Source organism: Macrobrachium nipponense, chromosome 42 (genome assembly GCF_015104395.2).
Source record: "Macrobrachium nipponense isolate FS-2020 chromosome 42, ASM1510439v2, whole genome shotgun sequence".
Taxonomy (NCBI): Eukaryota; Metazoa; Arthropoda; class Malacostraca; order Decapoda; family Palaemonidae; genus Macrobrachium; species Macrobrachium nipponense.
Genome location: NC_061103.1, coordinates 36,113,098 through 36,135,618, shown reverse-complemented (window position 1 = coordinate 36,135,618; position 22,521 = coordinate 36,113,098). Strand labels below are relative to the sequence as shown.

Below are 22,521 nucleotides of genomic sequence, written 5' to 3'. Positions count from 1 at the left end.
GAAGCAACACGAATCCTATCCTATAGAAAAGGGATAGGTGTGCTTTAACTTTGAAGGGTTGTCGCTTGAGGCGCCGTTCCTTTTCTTTAGCCTAGAAGTTATGGAACTAACTTTGATAGGTTAGGTCAGGTGGTGGTTTTAGCTTCGGTGCCCTCAGAAGTATGGTCATATGGTCTAGTTCACATTGTGGTCACACCCCGTTGACTAGATCATCTAGAGCGCACCAGCATTACAGGTCCTCTACCTCGCTGGCAACTCTAGTAACAACCAGAAGCAGACTTTTGGTGACAGTAATCACGAAGTCGGCTATGCTAACAGGTCAGGAACCAAGATGTATATCATCTACTTAATTTAGTTTCCCAAAAATCCTATTCTGTCTCTTCCCACCATCCGAAGGTGGGATTCAGCTATATATATATCTGTCAGGTAAGTTTCATGAACAAAATGTTATTGTTATAATACAATTAAGTTGTTCATACTTACCTGGCAGATATATATAATTAAAGTGCCCACCCACCTCCCCCTCAGGAGACAGTGGCACTGATAAAATATGAATAGAAAATGGGAATAGTTCCTGATATCCGCCTCCCAGCGGCGGGAATGGGTACTACCACCTGGCCGCCCACTGCGTGTGCCGCGAATTTTTAAATTCTGTCGGACTTCAGAAAATACAGCTATATATATATCTGCCAGGTAAGTATGAACAAACTTAATTGTATTATAACAATAACATTTTACGAAACACATTAACAAAACTGTAACACTTAACTTCACAAAAAACTAAAACTAAAATTTTTTTTTTTATTTAATTTTTTTTTCATTTTTTGATTTTTAACTTTTTTTTTTTCCTTTTTTTTTTTACTTTACGTGTCAGGTTTTTTTTTTTTTTTTTTTTTTTTTTTTTTTCTACAGAATTTCAACTTGGTTCTTCCTTTTTGCTTACAACTTTCTGTTTTTTATCACTTGGTTCTTCCTTGTGTTTAACAATTCTTGAGAAAAGTTGGAAACAGAGTGGAGGAATTGAACTTAACAATTTAGTTTTCCATTTTATGATGTATACTTTGAGTTTGGTAATGTACTTGACTTCATGATCTTGGTATCATGTTATTTCCTCATTTTTTTTAGAGACAAAGGTACAGGTGAGAAGAGTATACTCTATGAAGCGTTTCATCACAAAAGCTACCTCTCGGTTTTCCGATGGACATCTGCTGTCGCCCTCATAGTAGAAGTTGTGCTTCTTTTAGTGGCTTACATTACGTGTAATGATCCCAGGTATGTTTTCAAGATATTGATTTGAGAATTGTCTTTCTGTTTATGATCATTCATTGATTTTTTTCTTGGTTTTTCTGCATGGGTAGATAATTGTTAAAGGAATTTCTGCAGTTTAAGGTTGTATCATTGCATTAATAGCTTTTGCTTAAGGAGTATTGTATTCACTCTTCAACATTCACTTCCAGGTATCAGTATCTCCCTGCGGAGTGCTTCTTTATATTTGTGATGGTGATATTCAACATTTATTTGGTATGGTGGGATACCAGACTCAGGCACAAGGAGCTTTCAAAACAGACACACAATCTTCTGAGAGATCTCAAAGGTAAATGAACAGGTTTAGATAATGCACATCCAAAAACTTGCTCTTCAGCATTCCCTCAGACCTAACTGCAACGTCTTTCATTCCTGGTACTGTACCTATGTTCTTATTCTCTTTCCTCCAGCTTACTTTCCATCTCCTAACAGTTCTTTCAAGATTATTTTCATTGTTGAATGGCCTAGTAGGTTCCAGCACTTGGCCTTTGGCCTAAGTTTTATAGTCTAATTCCTCTTGCTTTCCTGGATGTTTATTTTTAAAATTAATTTCCTCCATACGTTGATGAATACAATTTTTCATATCAAAATTGTATCCTAGAAGACTTGTCAAAAGTATGACCATACATGCAATTATTTTCATGAAACAAACTGCGTCCCTTTGCAGAAGTTCAAGCCAGTGCAGCCTGGTGCGAGGAGAACTATCCCCATCTGCACAGTCCTCTCTCCCCGTGCATAACCTTGCAGTGGACAAAGCGAGATGGATCAATAGTTAACCTACCTTGGTCGCTGCTAGTCCGCGGGGATGTCATTTTCCTGAAGCCGGGTCAGCGGGTACCAGCTAGGTGTAAAGCCATACAGGTTAGCTGATATCCTGAGTTGCAGTTGTTTACTGATTGCCATGTGGAGATTGTAAAAAATTATCTTGCATTTGTGTTCATGACATGAGAAATCTAGGGTTTTGTTATGTGGTATGAGGAATTGATTTTAATTTGTTCTGATACGCAATACAAACCATCGGTCCTTAAACAATAGGAATGTAACTTGCAGCGGCTGGAACCGGTCGTAAGCTTCAAACAAGGAAGTTCGGTAGTTAACTGCTTGTCCGACAGTCAGTGCACCGTGCGACTGAGAGGTGAAGAACCACTTTGCTTTCGGCCGCGCTGGGTGATGGACGTGTTCTCCACTTCTCTCTGCCCGCCTTTCGTCGTATTTTTTTTATTAATATGGATTCTCATGAGCTGGAGAGTTCCCCACGCTCCCCCATCAGCCGCAGACTATGCCCTGGTGTGGAGGGCCGTAAGTGAGGGGCCTTCCGCTCCTTTCCTGAGGTTGACCCTCTTGAATTATGTGCTCGGTGTCGGGGGCGCGAATGCTCTTGCACCGAGCCTTGTGATATTTGTTGTTTGTGGTCGGAGGAGCAGTGGGTGCGATATGAGGGGAGGACGAAGCGACGTAAGCCTGCCAGGGAGTCATCAGAAAGTTCTCTAGGTCACGGACACGTCGTCTTCTTTCCTCCCTCCATCTCAACTCCCATGTATGGCTCCTTCCTCTTCGGGAGGGCGGTTTCTCGCTCCTTCTCTTCGCCCGATCCGTCGAGCGTAGAGGAGGGGGCGAGATTCCCCGATACAGTGGGGCATCGCTTATTCACGGATCAGTATTCACGGATCCAGTTAATCACGGGTTTTTTCTTGGACCGTTTCTCATGTTACATCACTGGTATGAATCGCTGCATCGCGGGTTTTTTGTGTTGCGTATGCGATGTTTTTCGGTAGGCTAACCCTCGGCCGTGGTCCGATAACTACCAACATTCATTTAAAGACTCATATAATGATATTAACTGACAATAAAGGTAATAAAACCATTCTCACCTAATATATTATTGTCCTATCTTCGAAATAAATAGCCTATTCAAGGTTTATGTACGACGTTCATTGGTAGGCTAAGCGTAGTTGCAGTGCGATAACCACCAACGTACACAAACATTCACATTATGATATTAACTGACAATAAAGGTAATAAAACCATTCTTACCATATATATTATAGTCATATCTTCATAAATAGCCTATTCAAAGAATAATTCCACATCATTGCACTCAACTTATCGTTGGAGTGGCCAGCCACAAAATGTAAGCATATACCTTTACGTACGAAAATGGTTTATGTATACGGTTGCGTTCAAAGCGACATTTTTTGTTTGATAAACTTTTAGAAATTTTAATAGTAGTGGTAGTGTAATTACAGTAGTAATAACATTAAGGCTAAAGTTAATTCGAACTTCATTATTATTTTGGCAGTATTCGTATATAACTTCTCTGAACAATGAAGTCATACAAACGCTATTTGTCATAGATTATCGTAAGTATTGCTGTTTGTTATTGGCGATGAAGCGTAAACGAAATACATAAAAGCATTTTTTACCTTATTATATTATATCGTCATATCTTCATAATAAAAGGCTATTCGTGGAGTAATTCCGATATCCAGTGAAAATTCAATTTACTATTGCCAGGCCAGCAGCTGACAAAATGTACGTACGTATATGAAAATCAAATTATGGTAGCGTTCACAGCAAGATTATCTTTCGAAATTTTTTATAGTACTATTCATGCTACGTAGTAATAATGTTTGGAAATATACGTAAACATTAATTTTCAATACAAAATATCATCGTTATTTTGGTAGTGAATAATAGTTTAGAATTATCATACATACACTGCATTGTTATGGGTTTGTGGCAGTGATAAAACACCAAAATAACGTTCTCCTTTAAGTCGTCATATCTTCATAATAAAAAGGCTATTCGTGGAGTAATTCCATATCGTGAAATCAATTTTTATTTATGCGAGCCAGCCAGCTGACAAAATGTAAGTACGTATATGAAAATCAAATTATGGTAGCGTTCACAGCAAGATTATCTTTCAAAATATTTATAGTACTATTCATGCTACGTAGTAATAATGTTCGGAATATATGTAACATTAATTTTCAATACAAAATATCATCGTTATTTTGGTAGTGAATAATAGTTTAGAATTATCATACATACACTGCATTGTTATGGGTTTGTGGCAGTGATAAAACAACCAAAATAACGTTCTCCTTTTTAGTCAACGCGTTTAGGAAAAACATGACATAGAATCGACTTTGGCGACTTCGTTCACTTTTGATATTTTTAACGATACAATAACTATCATTTGTACTACTAAAACCATCTTCACGTAAGTAATTTTTCGTAAGATATGTGTTGTTGCAAAAGCTAGCTTATACATAAAAGGCTTTTATAATTTAAGTCATCTTAGATATACATATGTACCCAAACTGCATTGGTTGGGGTGGGAAATTTACTACTGTTTCCTCGGGGGATATTGAAATACTTTAGCATCATTCAAACACTTTAATAATATAATGCATAAATACTAGGCTATACATATTTACATCGTATACAAATACTACATACAGTTATATACACATACTTTTATATACAAAGTTAACAGTTATATACACATACTTTTATATACAAGGTTAATCATATGAGTAGTGATCAGACGACAGCTGTGCACTGGACTACGTACGTACTACTTGGAAGATAAAACAAACAAAAATTTTGTTGTTGTTAGTCGCCGGGATAGATGAAAAACACCAGTGTGTCGTAGTGATGCGTCATCAATATAGTGGTATGAAAATACCACATGGTGTTGTAGCGATATGTAATCACAAAGTACAAATCCTTTTCCCGGACCATCCTCAGAATTTTACGACTCTTCAACTTCAAGATCGATATGGTGAAAATATATTATATAGTCATACTTATTGTTAAAATTCACAAGTTGAACTGCAAAACATTATTATATTTTGATTGTTATGTACATATATTTTTTGTGTTTTACGGAATGTTTGTTTTGAAAATAATACCTATTAGTGAACATATGGTATTAATTGTCCCACTATTTTATTATAGGTGATCTTAATTATCTCGCATTCATTTAGCAGTATTATATTAATATTTATTTAACTGTAATTAATAAATAACAATAATGAAAAACATAAAGGGAAAAAATGTTTTTGCTGCAGTAGTGGTGTTTGTTTGATTATGCATCTGACCTCACATTTCCGAAATCTGAAAAATTCCAAAAACTGAAACATCGGAATGTGTGTGTACTGCACATTTTTTTTAAACACGCACACAATGTCTACACATTTACTGATACCCGTTGGTGAAAGACTCAAATTACAGTACGTACGTATTTATTCCTCGAGAGAGAGAGAGAGAGAGAGAGAGAGAGAATGAGACGAGAGAGAGAGACCGAGAGAGATGAGAGAGAGACGAGAGAGAGAGAGAATGATTAAGGACTCTAAGGCGTGTTATTTTTACAATTATTTTATTATCCTTGGGATTTTTTTTTAATCTTGAGATTTTCTATTCAATTCTCCGAGATTAATAAGAAAATTACCGTAACTTGACTAGGCATCAGCACACATCTGAATGACTCGGCCATTAGCAGGCTAAACCACCAACCTTATGAACTTGCATGATACATGAGATACATGACAAAACACACACTAAAAAAAAAAAAACCTAGTTTTTGAAAATGGGAAAAATTTGGGGGTCGCACGATATGGGAGATTGCACGTTATTCGAGTATATACGGTATGTGATTTTTTTTAGCCTTTATGGAACAAATCTAGCAAGAAATTGCCATTCCCATTGGCAACACTGCCTACTCACGTTTGTCCAAGGTTTGTTTGTTGTTTGTGATGAAATGTGGTGTGCGGCGCGTTCTTTAAATTGTACCCATATAAACGAGTTAATTATGTGGCATCCAAAAAGCCCTGATTCTTTTACTCTTATGGAAAGACGCCTAAAGGTCAGATGAAGGTTTTTACGTGGAATATACTATTAACGTGTTGTGACGAAGGGAAGAGATGTTTCGCTGCATACTGCTGGTAGCATTATCGTTATTATATTACTGGATTGCACTGCAAAATCGTCGCCATCTTTTATCAACATAGATTGTTGGTGAGTACCCATATGATTTACATAATTTTGATAGTTCTCTTACCACTCATCCTCTCTTTCCTTGTAAAAAAAAAGAGGCCCACCATGTGTATGTAGGCTTCTAGCTGTAATCCCTAGGCTAGTAGGCTACATATGTACAGTAGTACATATACTACATTTATTTGTTAAGGCTAATTTTGTACAATAACTTTAAAACTGTCTTGAATTTAGTTTTAGGTGATAGTTGAAAACATATTTGGTGTTTGAACTAAAGTAGGCAGTTATAAACATTGGAATAGTGGTCTTGGGTGGGTTAACTATTAAAGTAGGCAGTTTTAAGCAATTTTTGAGGGGGGTATCAGGATAACACGGGTATTTACTTATCACGGGGGGTTCTGGGCCCTATCCCCCGTGGATAACGAGGCCCCACTGTATTTCGTTGTACTCGGGGTCTTCCGTTCGCTCGGGGTGGGACTTGTTCCCCCCGGGCGAGGGGGAAACCCCCCTACTAACTCGACCTTTGCCTCCTCAATGTGCCTGCCGCGGGTTACGACCTCAGCCAGGTTTGGTTCTCGCTGGGTCTCCAGGGGACACCGAGTGTTCGGGGGCTGTTGCATCACCTGGCGAGTGGCTCTGCACCGGTAACGCACGGTCCAGTAACCACCACTACCACCGTCTCGACCCTAGGGTATGCCGCCCCTCCTCACCTTGTGTACATTCAGCATGCCGCCAGTACCCAGGATGTCGCTGGCCGCTGCCCCGCCTCCTGCTGTACCTACCGTTCCTGCCATGCCTGCCGTACCTGCTGTACCTGGACCAACCCCTGCCAACGTCGTTCCTGCTTGTGGTGTTGCTGCTCCAGTCGTAGGTCCTTCCAGACAGGTGCAGCCGGGCCGTGTTGCTTCGGCAACTGCCCCGGCTCCGTCCTGGATGGAGGACCCGACGACTGTCCTGAGGAAGCTGAGGAAGAAGAAGAGGAAGAGGAGGAAGGTGTCGTCGTCGTCTTCGTCTTTTTATTCCTCGTCTGCTGCCGCCTCTTCCTCCAAGGCTTCACAGCTGAGGAAGAAAAAGGCCGCTTCCTCCCCCCCTAAGAAGTCTCCTTCTGGAACTTCTAAGGGCCCGTCTCACTCCGATGTGATGGGGGGGTCTTCTGCTGGTCCTCCTGCTCCTTCGGGAGCGGGGCCCGTCTCTCCTTCCGCAAGGAAGAAGACAGGGACCAGAGGGGTACCGGCTAACACCGGTACCTCCTCACCTGGTGCTAGGGGCTCTGCCGCTACATAAGGTTCCGTCTCGGCCTCTCGTTCGCGAGAGGTACCGGGTGTGCGGTTGCCTGCGGGTGACCGTGCAGCCAAGGCTCAGGCTTCCGAGTTCGCTCGGCGCCAGGACCAAGGCATGGAGCGGAAGACTGGTGAGAGTCGCTCAGGTGACTCCCACCAGACCAGCGATCACTCTCGTAGCAATTCACTGGCACCCAGGGTTGATGCGAAGGTCCCAGACCTGCTACGGGCTGAGGTAAGGGAGAGGTTCCCCCGGTCTCCAGCGGCACGACGCACCGTGAAGACAGGCCCCACTCCCACCACGACAGCAGACTCTGCCGGTCACCTGACCGCCGCTCCCACCGGGACCAGGCAGGTAGGGGGACCAGCAGCAGCTCCTCTGATGCTCGGGACCGGAGCCGCTGTTCTCGGTCCAGCCGCTCTCCCCCGGAGAGCTGCGCGACCAGGCCTGCAGCGGTTGGTGATCGCCTGCACCCCCCCCCCAGCACACCGTTTCTGCCGGTGGGTGAGGGGGGAGCGTCAGGTCTTCCTCTCCGATCCCTTCAACTTCCTCGGGTTACACCGGGAAGAGCGAGGCAAACCGGAGTGATCGTGGGGAGCGCGCTCCTCACGGTCCCACCACGACACCCTACGAGCCTGGCATGGTCTTAGGACCGACCAGATCTTGTGCGCAAGTGGCCGGAGGAGACCAGGAGGGGTCTGTTGCGGTTCCTTCTCCTGAAGGAGGAGGGTCTCTGGAGGCGCTCTTGCTGGAGGGCTTGACAGTCTGACTCCATAGGACGCAGTCACTCCCGAGATCCAGAGGTTATTTTCGGAGGTTATTGCGCTGATTCAACAGCACAACGACCTCAGGGAAGGATCGCCGCTCCCACCTTCTGAGCCTACGTCCAGGCTCAAGTCGTTCTGGGGTCCTAAGAAGAAACCCAGGACGACGGTGGGTCTGCCGCGATCTGCTCTGGCTGACTCGGTGCTGGGCCAGGTGGACGCTCTTGTCTCCAGACAGGAGGGTTCGCTATGCGGCAGGCGGTTCCAAGCTACTTCCCCCGCCTCTACTGCGACAGAGAAGATTCTACGTGCCATCGGAGGACCCTATGCTGCCCAAACAGGTGAACCTGGAGCTAGCTAGGCTAATTCCGGGGGTGTCTCTGCAGCAGCTCCTGTCGGAGAACCTATGGTTCTCGCAGCAAGAGGCACTCGCCTTGGAATCGACCGCCATGGCGGCATTCCAAGCAGTCTCCTGGCTAGACCTTTTGGTCCCTCACAGTGTCTAAGGCTGCGGCCACCTCGGGGAACATCACTCCTGAAGGTGACCCGGCTTTCGGGAGACTGTGTCAGTCTGGAGGTAGAGCCATCTCCTACCTAGCCCACCAGACGGCAAACCTGTGGGCCAACCTGGTTCTTCGGTGTAGGGACGCAGTCCTCACCCGAGTGACCAGGGCGGCTGGGCGTGAGGCGGCTCTGGGTCTTCGCAACGGACCAGTGCGGAGTTCCTCCTCTCTCTTCCCAGGAGAGATGGTGGACACTGCGGTGGAACAACGGCGCACTGATGACAGTGACCGTTTAGTCCACCAGGCAGTCTCGAAGGGTTCTGTCGAGGGCAGCCTTGAGCTACTGCGGCCAAGCCCAAGAGTTTGGTTAGCGCTTCCTCTGCGGCCAAGACGATTGCATCATCGAAGCCCAGAGGAAAGACTCTGCCTTCGACTTCGAAGAGAGGTGGGAAACGCTAGGGACAGCGTTCCCCGTCACCTGCTGCCGGAAGTGGGGGGGTGCCTGGTGAGCCATTGGGCAACATGGCTGCGCTATGGAGCGGAGACCTGGATAGTAACGTCCTTCGGGAGGGGTATCTACTACCCTTCAAGCCTCGGCCACCCCTCACCTCCAATCCAGTCCACCTTCAAACTTACGTTTCCGGATCATCCAAGGACGTAGCACTTCGGCAGGAAGTCCAAGCCATGCTGAGCAAAGGAGCTGTGGAGATCGTCAGGGATCGGTCACCGGGCTTCTACAGCCATCTTTTGCTGGTGGAGAAGTCTTCGGGGGGCTGGCACCCCGTGATAGATCTCTCTCCCCTGAACCGATTTGTTCGCCAGTCTTGGTTAACGATGGAGATGGCACGCTCCGTGCTCGACTCCATCAGGGAGAAAGACTTCATGCTTTCGCTGGACTTGAAGAACGCGTATTTCCAGATACCCGTTCATCAATCCTCCAGGAAGTACCTCCGCTTCATCCTCGACGGGACGGTGTACCAATTCAGGGCACTTTGCTTCGGTCTCTCAACTGCCCCACAGGTGTTCAAGCGAGTGTTCACTCTGGTGTCTACTTGGGCCCACTCGTCAGGGATGCGTCTTTTGAGGTATCTCGATGACTGGTAAATCCTGGCGAGTTCCCGCTCGCAGTTGCTACGGGACAGGGATTGACTCCTCAAGTTCTGCCACAATCTGGGGATCGTAGTAAACTTCGAGAAGTCAGATCTCGAGCCCAAGCAGAGGATGAAGTACCTGGGTATGCTGATCGATACGGTAGCAGGGCGAGTCTTCCCCGCAGACTCGTGGATCAGCAGATTCAGGGAGGCAGTCAACCAATTCCTGTCTCGGCAGGAACAGGCAGCTCCGCAGTGGCAGGTCCCTCTTGATTTGAGACTGCCTTGACGAAGTTATGCATTTTCAGCTGACTGCTGAAAATGCATAGCGGGCAAGAGGGCTTTCGAACTGGGAGAAAAAATATCCCAGTTCGAATCCAAAAGTCTCAATTTTCCTCTTACTTAAATTTGTTTCCACTTCTTCTACTATCTTTAACTCAGTTGCTCAACCTAGCTGTCCCCCCCCTCTTCACTAAAACCTTCTTACAGGTTGGGCAGGGGCTGGGCTTTTTTTGCATTGGCTCTTTCTTGATCCAAATGGCAGAGACTGTAGAGGTTTGGTCCGCCTCTCGAGTATGTTTGGACCCTGAGGATGTTGATATGATTTCATAGCAATATCCATCAGGGCGGAACTACCTATGGGGGACTAGCCTGCGGAATCCGGGGAGGTATAGTCTCTACGGTAGGACTCTCGGCATTCTTTCCGGTGTGCCCTCTATTGTAACATGAATGGGGATGATTGCATACTAGTTATGCCCTCAGTCCTATCAAGCGGGTTTTGCTTACACTTGAGCCACGCATGTTATGGTAGAGCTATCCATTCGGGGTAAGGGTAGGGAGTGGACATATGGGAGTCAGTCTCTGCTGAGTGTCTTTGGTGAGAGAGGGGTTGGTGTGGGGGGCCTGGTTTTCTGCCTGATTTGCAGTAGGTTTTTCAAATTTCTGCTGAAGGATTAATGAATAACGACCCTATGATAAAACTCCCCCGGACAATGCGACCTCTTGACACTACCCTCCTCTTCGGACTCTGGCACGGACAAGGACAATCCTATAGAAAATTCAGTTGTACAAAAGACGACCCATGACAAGACCTTGAATGTGGCTATGGAAAGTTCTAGCAGTGGTGAGAGAATCCTTTTTGTTGATAATCTCTCCTCAGACTTCAATTGTTTTACGTTTATGGAAATGTTTGGAAGGTTTGGTGAAATTAAAGTCATAAAGTATTGTGAAACTAAAGATTTTGCATTTTGGAGGGTTTGGATTGAGTTTATAACTCATCATAATGCCATGAATGCTTTCAAGTGCTCAACTAAGGAAAACTTAAAATGTATGTTAATTCATAAAATGCCCCAGAATATTGAAGTTGATTCCTTTTATCCAGCAAGAGTCAGTCAGGAAACTACAGATGGGAAATGTAAGGTGAGGACATCTTACCTGCCAGGTGGCTAATTGTTTCTACAAAATCAGAATTTTTGCAATCTTTTCCACTTCAGGAAACATGTTTGAGAACATTGGCAGGAACAATGACCAACTCTGATATTACGAGGTTTGGAAAGAATAGTTTTCTGGGCTCAGCTCGTGTCGCTGCGCGAAATATCCTTTAATCTATTATTTCTAGGGTAAATGTACTAACACATACCAGAGAATAAATAAAATAAAGAAAAGGTCAGTATAACTGACTCGCTCACCCTCCAAGAGGGTGTCGGTATGAACACTAGGCGAGTGAGACCACTACCACGAGCCAAATACCAATAGAAATCTCCCACAACAAAAACCCTCCATGAGGAGAGCCGACCCACAGAGTGAGCAGCTCGTACTACTACTACTCCATCCCATGCTGCCGACTGCTGCGCCTCTGGTGGCCATCCTTTTCAGTTAGCGCACACGAGTCACACGTGATATTTTTCTTTTCCTCTGTGTTTTTTGTGCCTTTTCGTTGGATTATCTATGATGGAGCGTGCAGCTATGCAGCAGCTAAGTTAAGTACTCAGTATTTATGGTTAGTTGGTTTTTTTTTTCCGGCCCTCAGTCAGTATTTTGCCGTTTTTTAGGTATAAATACGAACTCGGGGTCGGAAGCATGGCAGCATGGTTCTGCCGCGTGGTGGGTTCGTTCTCGTCTCCCATACCTAGAAACATCCCCTTATCTATGTACGCTCTATATTTATTATCCGTTTTACTTATGGTACTGTCTACTCAGGTTTTGTCATGCATGCCATGTCTTTTACCTTATGTAGGCTTCTTCTTTCCAGACCCTAGTCCCGGCTCTTAGTATCGGCCTCTGACTAGCTTTGAGTGGTAGACTTTCCTTCGGGTTAGTCGTACACTCCTGGATTTTTTCTCCTACTATATTGTTTTCTTTCTTTTATTTTATTTAATTATACCATGTATTTTGTTATGGTTAGGTTAGTTAGGCGTCTGGCTTAGCCTAGGTCCTGGCTCTTTGAGCCTATGCTACCGCTCATCAGTTCGGTTGCTTCCCTATAGCATCTCTCTGCTCAGTCGGTTTTTGGCGGCCCAGTGGGTCTCCATGCTACCGCTTTTCAGTTCAGTTGCTTCAACGATAGCATCTCTCTGATCAGTTGGTTGGTCCTAGGCTTAGTGTCTTATTTTAGTCTTACCGTCTCGTGGTCACTACGCGATCACGAGACGCAGACGCCTGCCAGTCCTTCCCCCTCCTACCGTCTTCATAGAGTCGGGGGAGGGTGGGTCGGTCTGCCCACGCTCGCTCCACATACCCGAGCATGCTTCCCTCCTCCCCCCCCACCCCCCCAGGCGGAGGGGCCGGAGGGAGACGGGGACAGACCCAGAAGGACGCGACCTCTCGCTTCTCGGTCCGGCCCGGTGGTGATGTGGTGGGGGGGTACTGGCCTTTCCCCCCATCCGTTGCTTCCTTGTCGCTCCGGTTCGCTCGAGCCTGTATGTCTCCTCGCTCTTCCCGACCTTTCTAGGACTCCTTTCCTGATCGGAGTCCTGGCATCCAGCGGGAAGATGTTAGTCCTCCCAGTAGAGTGGACCGGAACATACAGTGGGTCCCTGCTAACCTTACCGTATTGCTGAGTTACTACACTCCGCTACGCACTGGACTTGGTCCGGTTCGTTTGAGTTTTAGGTTTAAGCGTTATTAGATTAACTATAAGTTTATCTTAAGTACCTTAAACCTTCCCCCCCTCCCTTACATGTCTTACCGGATATCTCCGGGATTATAGCCTATTCAGGCGAGGCAGGGTTATGCCCAAAATTTTTCCGAGCTCCGGCATGCAACGGAGGTTAAGTTCTTGTCCTTTAGCCTGTAAGTGTTATTCTTTAAGATACTCATGTCTCTTCCCCACTTACAGGCCACCAACTGTGAGCATCCGGGATGCGCCGCCACACTTCAGGACCCATGTGGACACAAAGTTTGCCGGTCCCATGCTCCATGCGCGACTCTGCACGGGGACATCCAGGTCTGGTACCATGAGACGTGTACCATATGTTACGATCTGGTGAGCCAGCTTTTAGAAGGGGTGAGTATTCCATCTCCGGTAGCTGCTCCGCTTCTGTTTTAGTGCTTAAGTTTTCTCATCCACTTTAACTTAAGGCATCTAAGTTTTAAGTTATATTTTAAGTTTTAGTTTTAAGTGATTCTTAATCTAATCTACGCCCTCTCTTCCAGGCGCCGGCAGTGAAGAAGGATACCGCACTGGCAACCCTGCGGGCCTGGGTCGGCGGTTTTTGGGAAGAATGCCGCCAAGGGTATGCCCTACATCTTGGAGAAGCGGTTGGCGCTGTTAATCTTCCCCGGAGGCAAGGCGACAGGATACGTCGACCCAGTAGAGGCGGTCCCCTACTATCGCCTTCATCCAACAACAGCTGGCTGCCTCATTAACTGATCAAGACCAGGATATCTCCACGGACGTCGCGACTTTAGATATTAAGTGTGGAACCTATGGTAGGTGTAGACGACCTGTTGGTCGAGGTAGGTAGGGTGGACACCCAAGGGTCACCCTTGGGTGTAACTGTTTCTTCTACTCCTGCAACCTCTCCATCCTTCCAAGGCTTTACAGGTGATGAATTATATACTCCTCCTGACGCTTCGGTTAGACCTAAGGTCAAGGGTCAAGCAGTGAAATCCTTGACTACAAGACGTCGTCGTCGTCTAAGAAGTCGACTTCGGCGTCATCCTCCTCACGTAAGTCTCCGCTGGGAATCCCGGAGCAGACAGGTCTAAAGCTTCTAGCTCCGGCTCTAAGTCCTCGAGGAGTAAATCCTCCAGAGAGAGATCTCGCACCCCGGCAGAGTCACCAGTTCCGCTACCCTTGGTTCGATTCAGAGCCACCCCTCCACCTCCGCAGCAGCTCCGGCCTTGGACTCCAATGCTGGCCTGTTGCAACAGGTGGGCGACCTGGTTGGGTCCCTAAAGAGTAGCATGGAACAAATGATCTCTCGTCTGTCGGATAGGATTACTTCCCAGGACTCCATTATAGCCGGACTGAGAGAAGCCCCTCTAGCCTCTCCTCACTTCCAATACGAGTGGAAACTCAGCTTCCTCCGTATGACTCGCTACCTCCGTTTCTCGATGAACAATCCATGGAGAGTAGCGTCATACGCCCCCTTCCAGACGGTCTCATTTCCCCTCCATACCGGAATTCGGAACTCGAAGGATAGAGGACTTCGAGTTCTTCCCGGAAGACCTCCAGCCTCCGTTCATAGGCTACGCAAGGCTTACAGCTTCAGCCATGGTTCGGGATGATAGGGTACCAAAAGGAGACAGTCCTCTATTCACGAGACCAGGCTCAGAGAGAATGGCTCAGATGTTTAGAGGACATGGAATTGTTCTAATACCAGGATACAACCTTTCAAGAGTCCCTTTACCATTTTCACAATGGATGAGAGTACCCCCGCTCCCGTTCCCTTCCTGACAAAGATCGCGAGGTCTACCATCCCAGCGGCCAGAAGGGGGAACCCATGCCTCAATTGAAGGAAGCAGATCCCACATCTCCGTTGCTCCCCTCAGCCGGAGAATTGTGGGAGGACTTGCCAAACACCTTCTCAGCTGGCAAACTCAAACCGGACTGTGCTATGGAGCAGTTTGGTGAAAAGCTACCCAGGCTCCCAGATGGCCTTATTCAGGCTGAATTTGACGCGAAATCGCGATTAGCCAGATCAATTAACTCTATGGCTATGTCCGAGGTAGCAACCATAGCTTATGGCTCAGAACCGCTTTTTAAGCTCATGACCAAAGCCCTGACTCAAACGGTACAGTCGGATATGTTTGAAGTTTGCCACTGCTAGAACGAATTGTAGGAAGCATGTCCTACAAGAGGCAACCATTCGACATGAGCCGAATAGGTTACTCTCGTCTAACATCTGGGGAGCAGATCTCTTCCCAGAAGCTATGGTGAAGGAAGTCCAGTCAGAGGCTACGAGGCTGAACCAGAGCTTAAGGACCGTTGGGGCCTTACGGCTAAGAGGAGACAAGACCTAACACCTAAAGGTAAGGGACAGAGGAAACCTAGGCGTTTCCATCCTTACCAGAAAAAAGCACAGCCACGCTTTCCTCAGCAAAGTTCCAGCGGTGCCCTTAGTGCAAACAGCCCAACCTTCCACCTCTAAGGCTCAATCACAGCCAATATATTGATATCCCCTCAGCCTCAGCCCTCCACCTCTTACGCCATCTCTCCAGCTTACAATCAAGCCTTCGAGAGTCAAGCTTCACAGAAGTATGACCGATCGGGTAAGGGAGGCAGAGGTAAGCGTTCCTTTCGTGGGAGAGGATCGGGAGGCCCCTTTAACAGGGGAAAGCACTTCAGAGGAGGCCGAGGCGGTTACCAGAACCAATGAAGAACTTCAGGTAGGAGGGAGGCTGTTTCACTTTCGCCACGGTGGAACTTCAGCGAATGGGCTCAGAGCATAGTGTCAAAAGGCCTGGGTTGGAGCTGGTTGACGAACCCACCTCCATCCAGACCTTTCGTCAACTTCCTTCCAAAGAATTGACAGAGTACGCAGAGGACCTCCTTCAGAAAGGAGCTATAGCGAGAGTCAAGAGATTAAAATTTCAAGGTCGCTTGTTCAGCGTGCCAAAGAAAGGCTCACAAAAAAGAAGGGTAATCTTAGACTTGTCCCGCTTAAACTTAGCCATCCGCTGCGACAAGTTCAAGATGCTCACGATCTCACAGGTGCGGACCTTACTTCCCCGTGGGGCCGTCACCACCTCTATCGATCTTACAGACGCCTACTATCATATCCCTATTGCAAGACACTTCCGTCCATATCTGGGTTTCAAGATAGGAGACAGGCAATTCTCCTTCAAGGTAGTTCCCTTCGGACTCAACGTGGCACCCAGGGTGTTCACGAAACTAGCGGAAGCGGTAGTGCAACAACTCAGATCACAAGGGATTATGGTAGTAGCGTATCTCGACGATTGGTTGATCTGGGCTTCAACAGTCGAGGAATTGCAACAGAGCTACACTGAAAGTGATTCAGTTCCTGGAATATCTAGGCTTCAAGATAAACAGGACCAAGTCAAGACTCACTCCAGAGTCAGACTTTCAGTGGCTGGGCATTCAATGGAATCTATCCTCCCATACTCTGTCGATTCCATCAACCAAAAGGAAAGAAATAGCGAAGTCAGTCAAGCAATTTCTAAGTCACAAACTATGGCGTCAAGGAGAGCTCAGGAGAGGATCCTGGGTTCTCTCCAGTTTGCATCAGTGACGAACGTCTTAATGAAAGCCAAACTGAAAGACCTAACCAGAATCTGGCGCTCACGAGCAAATGTCAGGTCCAGGGACAAACTATCCTCAGTCCCTCTGATTCTAAAGAATCGTCTTCGGCCGTGGGCGAAAGTCAAGAATTTGTCAGTGTCAGTACCCCTTCAGTTCCCTCCACCAGGGATTACCATCCACACAGACGCGTCCTTAAGCGGTTGGGGAGGGTATTCCCAGGTCCAAAAGGTTCAAGGAACTTGGTCACTCAGTTCAGTCAGTTCCATATAAACGTACTGGAGGCAATGGCAGTGTTCTTGACTCTAAAAGGTTGCGCCCACCAAAGTACTCCCACATAAAGCTAGTTCTGGACAGCGCAGTGGTAGTACATTGTATAAAACAGAGGAGGCTCCAAGTCACGTCATCTAAATCATGTGATGGTAGCCATCTTCTCCCTGGCAGACACAAGTTCAGTTTGGCATCTCTCTCCTCCACTACATAGCTGGAGTGAGAAACGTCATAGCAGACGCGTTATCCCGATCAGTGCCCCTAGAGTCGGAATGGTCACTGGACAACAGTTCGTTCCAATGGATCCTTCAAAGAGTCCCAGGGCTACAGGTGGATCTCTTCGCATCTCAAGCGAATCACAAACTTCCCTGTTATGTAGCCCCCAACCTGGACCCTCTGCCTATGCACGGACGCCCTGGCTCTAGACTGGAAACAAACTGGAAGAAGATTTATGTCTTTCCCCCAGTGAATCTTCTTATGAAAGTTTTAAACAAACTCAGGACGTTCAAGGGTCAAGTGGCTCTAGTAGCCCCAGACTGGCCGAAGAGCAATTGGTATCCCCATAATTCTGAGCTGGGCCTCGTCCTCTTCGGATCCCCAATCCCAGCTCTCCCAGTCAGTACAAACGAAGACTGTGTTCGCTTCCTCAGGGATTCTCAAAACCCTAACTTTATGGATTTCATGAAGTTTGCGGCAAAAAGAGATGCGAATATTGACCCTCAGAATATTCTCTTCTTGGAATCCGATAAAAGGGATTCAACTTTGAGACAGTATGATGCTGCTGTCAAAAAGTTAGCAATCTTCCTGAGAGAATCTGATATTAGAATCATGACAGTTAATTCAGCTATATCCTTTTTCAGATCCTTATTTGAAAAAGGTTTAGCAGCTAGCACGATTACGACAAACAAGTCAGCCTTGAAAAAAAAAAGATATTTCAATTTGGGTTCAACATAGACTTGACGGATTCCTACTTCTCGTCTATTCCTAAGGCATGTGCTAGACTTAGACCTTCTGTAAGGCCTACGTCAGTTTCATGGTTCTTAAACGATGTTCTAAAACTGGCTTCAGAAACCGATGAATAAGACACATGCTCGTTATAATGCTCTTAAGGAAAACCCGAAAAGTTTTTATTAAGCTTAGCTTCAGGAGCAAGAATTTCAGAACTGTCGGCTTTATCCAGAGATCCGGATCATATTCAATCCTTCCCACAGGGGAAGTACTACTTTCTCCGGAACGTAGCTTTTAGCAAAGAATGAAGATCCTTGATGAGGGGGTGTGGAACCTGAAGGTACTACCCCTTCCACAAGATGTATCTCTTTGCCCAGTTACAACCTTACGAGCCTTTCTGTCCAGGACCTCCTCATCGGTCCCCTCTTTAAGAGGGAAAAAGGTGGAACTTTATCATTAAAGGCATCAGGCAGCAAATCCTGTACTTTATTAAGCAAGCCAATCCTGACTCTTTCCCGAAAGCACATGATGTCAGGGCAGTAGCCACCTCAATTAATTATTTCCAACACATGAACTCGATGAGTTGAAAAAGTATACCGGATGGAAATCGCCGACAGTGTTCAAACGCCATTACCTTAAGTCCTTGGACGCTCTGAAATTTTCAGCAGTAGCAGCGGGAAACATAGTTCCCCTGATTCTAGTTAATTTGTAGTAGAAGATTCAGTCCTCCTTTCTACCTGCTTCACCCAACAGTTCGTCTATTCCTACCGTGTTCATTTACATTCACCCTGGTGTCTTAGCTGCTTTTATGATGATGTAGTGGGTGCCACTTAGTTTTTGCTAGGGACACTCACAGATGATTATGGATTTTGATCTCATGGATGTTACCCCTTATTTTTATGCTAGGGGGGATACATCTCATTTATAATGGTTACGGGTTTTGTATATTAAGTCATATGCATTCCTTATATATTATCATTGTTGTTTAATTTGTTCATTTGATTACTTTAATTGCTATTATATTTTTTGATACATGCCTTTACACAGATACCATTTTGTTACATGTAAGCCAATTTACCTCTGTACATATGTAAATTACCTTATGATAAGAAACATGTTTAGAATTAAGGGTAATTTAAGCATATTTCATTTTGTATCACTGTGTATTTGTATCTTTTTAGCAATTATATTCTTTTTTATATTTACTTTATTTTTTATTTGAGACCTATTCTGATTATTTTATTACTTTGTTTACAATCTTGTGCTATTTCTCTGGTACGATTTCGCGCAGCGACACGAGCTGAGCCCAGAAAAGGGATTTTGACGTAAGAAAAATCTATTTCTGGCGATTGGCTCGTGTCGCCAGCGAAATCCCACCCTACCCATCCCTTCGCCCAAGATTGTCTGCTAACTTCAGGATGGCCACCAGAGGCGCAGCAGTCGGCAGCATGGGATGGAGTAGTAGTAGTACGAGCTGCTCACTCTGTGGGTCGGCTCTCCTCATGGAGGGTTTTTGTTGTGGGAGATTTCTATTGGTATTTGGCTCGTGGTAGTGGTCTCACTCGCCTAGTGTTCATACCGACACCCTCTTGGAGGGTGAGCGAGTCAGTTATACTGACCTTTTTCTTTATTTTATTTATTCTCTGGTATGTGTTAGTACATTTACCCTAGAAATAATAGATTAAAGGATATTTCGCTGGCGACACGAGCCAATCGCCCAGAAATAGATTTTTCCTTACGTCAAAATCCCTTTTTTGGTTCATGCTAAGTCTTATAGACAAGGTCACATGATCTCTAAGTTGAAAAATACTGATATGATAAAAGAGGTCAAACCACACTATAGTTTTAGTTATGCCAAGGGAGTAGTATTCAGTCAAGACCCATATATGAACTGCCTGGACGAGGAATTGCTGGAAATGTGTGATGAAAAAGTGTGGAAGATTTTCAAGGTTCCAAGATCAAGAATGATTATTTTCACTTTTAATAATGATCAAGTCCTGATTATATATATGTTGACAAGGAGAGATTTCGTGTTAGACCTTTTAAGCATAGACCACTCCAATGTTTCATGTGTTTTGGATATGGTCACTCGGCAAAGATATGTACTAGGAACCAGATATGTGCTGCCTGCTCCTTAAAAAAGCATGAAGGCGAATGTACTACCCCAGTATTATGTATAAATTGTAAGGGAAATCATAATGCAAGGCATAAGGAATGTGAGTCATTTAAAAAAGAAGTGTTAGCCATAGAGAAAGCTCATGCTGAACATCTAAGTATTAGCCAGGCAAAAAGACTTTTGTTTCCAAGACCTCAATATAGTGAAGTAGTAAAATGTGGAAAATCTAATATAAAAGATCTATCTAGAATACCAACTTCAAAGTCAAAGCTTCAGCTATCCCCTTCTGAGCTCGAAGTACATTCAGCATCTCCGCCTTCATCCAAGAAGGCCCCTTTGTCCCCTCCCGATGGGCCTCCTCTGGGCTTCTGGGAGGTCTCTCGGGCTTCTATTGTAGAAGCCTCACAGGCAGCCTCGCTGCCTGATCTGGGTATGTCCCAGAATGACACCTTGATCAGTGCACCTCATAAGGCTCAGGTGCACGCTGCAGAGATGGTGCCCTCTTAGAAATAAGAGACCCCGTACTCCATCATCATCTCCACCTATATCCCCAACACCATAGTAGGGTTCCCAAGAGAGGAAATAGCAGGTCTCTTGAGGATCTGCCTAGTTCCTCTTTGAAACAAAAGACCAAGACCAAGTCTTTCCAGACCAGCCCAATCCAAGTCCAAAAAGTAAAAAAAAAAAAAAAAATCTAATAGTAAATAATGGCTCTATGTCAGTGGAACATACGAGGTTTCCATTCAAACAGAGAACAGGTCCGAGTCCTTTTCAAGGAGCATAATTTAGCTGCCCTTTGTTTGCAAGAGACTAAACTTGGTAATGTTTCTCCTAATTGTGGACAAAACTTTATTTCACAGATCTCCACCACCTGTAGGTGAACGTTCTCATGGTGGTACATGTATTGCGGCCAAGTCATTACCACAAAAAGTTATCAAATTAGACTCCATACTGCAAGCTTGTGCAACACAGATTTTCTTCAATAAATGGGTTACTCTGTGCTCTCTTTATCTAGAACCTGGCCTAGAAACTCGATTGGTGGACAGAGTTGGCAATCCAAGACAATTAGAGGTTGAAGATTTGCAATCACTTTTAGACCAACTACCTCAACCTTTCATTCTGATGGGGGATTTTAATGCAAAACATACTTTGTGGGGGGAAGGTAGGTGTGATCACCGTGGTCTTATAATTGAAAGATTTATAGATTGCAATGATGTTAGTTTTAATGAACGACGGTTCTCTACAAGGTTTGATGTAGCCCATAACTCTAGTTCAGCAATTGATCTTACAATATGTTCGTCGTCATTACGATTAGACTATAAGTGGTCAGTGGATGAAAATCTCTATGGGAGCGACCACTATCCCATCCATCTTAAGTATGTACAAAATACACCCTCCCCATCTTTACCCAAGTGGAAGATAAAGGAGGCAGATTGGCAGCTGTATGAAAAATCTACCAAAGTCAATCGTAAGGCCAATGAATTTCCTTGCCCCTCAGCTGCCTACGAATATCTCGCTAGTATAATGATTGGAGGGGCAATGATGTCAATTCCTAAAACATCAGGGAAACCCAGTCGTCCACTGGTACCTTGGTGGAATAGTAAATGTGCCTTGAGTAGAAAAATTGCAAGAGCCAGTTACAAGCGATATCGAAGGCGTCCTGTCTTAGTTAATAGAATAATATACAAGAGAAACCTAGCCAACAAAGCAAGTCTTTAAAGAAGCAAGGAGGGAAATCCTTCATCAAGTACATATCAGAATTAAAGTATAACTCGCCACTTTCTCTGGTTTGGGATAGAATCCGTAAATTACTAGGGAAAATTTTCCCCTGCTCCTTTACCTATTTTGAAAATCAACTTGGTAGTTATATCGGATGCAAGAGAGGTGGCAGAGGCCTTTGCTCGGCACTTTTCAAGCATTTCAAGCCCCAGTCACTACTCCCCTGAATTTCGCAATATTAGAAACATGACTATAGTTAATCCGCCTGTTTGTTCAAATTCTGAAGCATATAACCTTCCATTTAGTATTGTCGAATTCGAATATGCCTTATCTTTGTGTCCTCTCCAACATCACCTGGAGAAGATGATATTATTTTATGCATGATTTCTCACTTTACCTCTGGAGTCAAAAAAAATCTTTGTCGATGTTTTAAATTCAAATGGTGCTCACCGGGACTTCATATAAGTTGTGGAAAAACTCTGTTATAGTTCCTTTTTTAAAACCCGGAAAGGACCCATAGTCATCCCAAAAGTTAGAGGCCTATTGCTCTTACCAGCTGTGTCTTCAAGATTTATGAACGAATGGTGAATTTTCGACTGATAGGTTATTAGAAACAAAGAACCTGTTGTCGAAGAGGCAATTTGGCTTTCGCAAGAATAGAAGTACATTGGATCCCTTATTATGTCTCACACGTGAGATTCAGAATGCTTTTGCAGTCCAAAATCAAACAATTGCCGTGTTCTTTGATCTGGAAAAAGCATTTGATACTACTTGGAGGGTTGGTATTTTAATGCAGCTGGTTGAATGGCGTATTGGTGGCAAT

At 45.1% G+C, this 22,521-nt stretch overlaps 1 protein-coding gene across 6 annotated transcripts in view; it reads left to right on the top strand.

Annotated features, from left to right (window-relative positions):
* Nucleotides 1–975: 975 nt before the first annotated feature.
* The window catches only part of LOC135213109 (transmembrane protein 94-like), a 137,509-nt gene continuing 115,963 nt past the window's right edge, over nucleotides 976–22,521 (top strand). For 2 of the 6 annotated variants that reach the window (XM_064246995.1, XM_064246993.1), the window contains exons 1-3: nucleotides 977–1,272; nucleotides 1,458–1,594; nucleotides 1,973–2,166. In XM_064246995.1, coding sequence (XP_064103065.1) covers nucleotides 1,088–1,272; nucleotides 1,458–1,594; nucleotides 1,973–2,166 — 516 coding nt within the window. In that variant the 5' untranslated portion in view covers nucleotides 977–1,087. Of the gene's footprint in view, nucleotides 1,273–1,457; nucleotides 1,595–1,972; nucleotides 2,167–22,521 lie in introns of all 6 variants that reach the window. The other 4 variants (XM_064246998.1, XM_064246997.1, XM_064246994.1 and 1 more) reach the window with 3 other exon arrangements.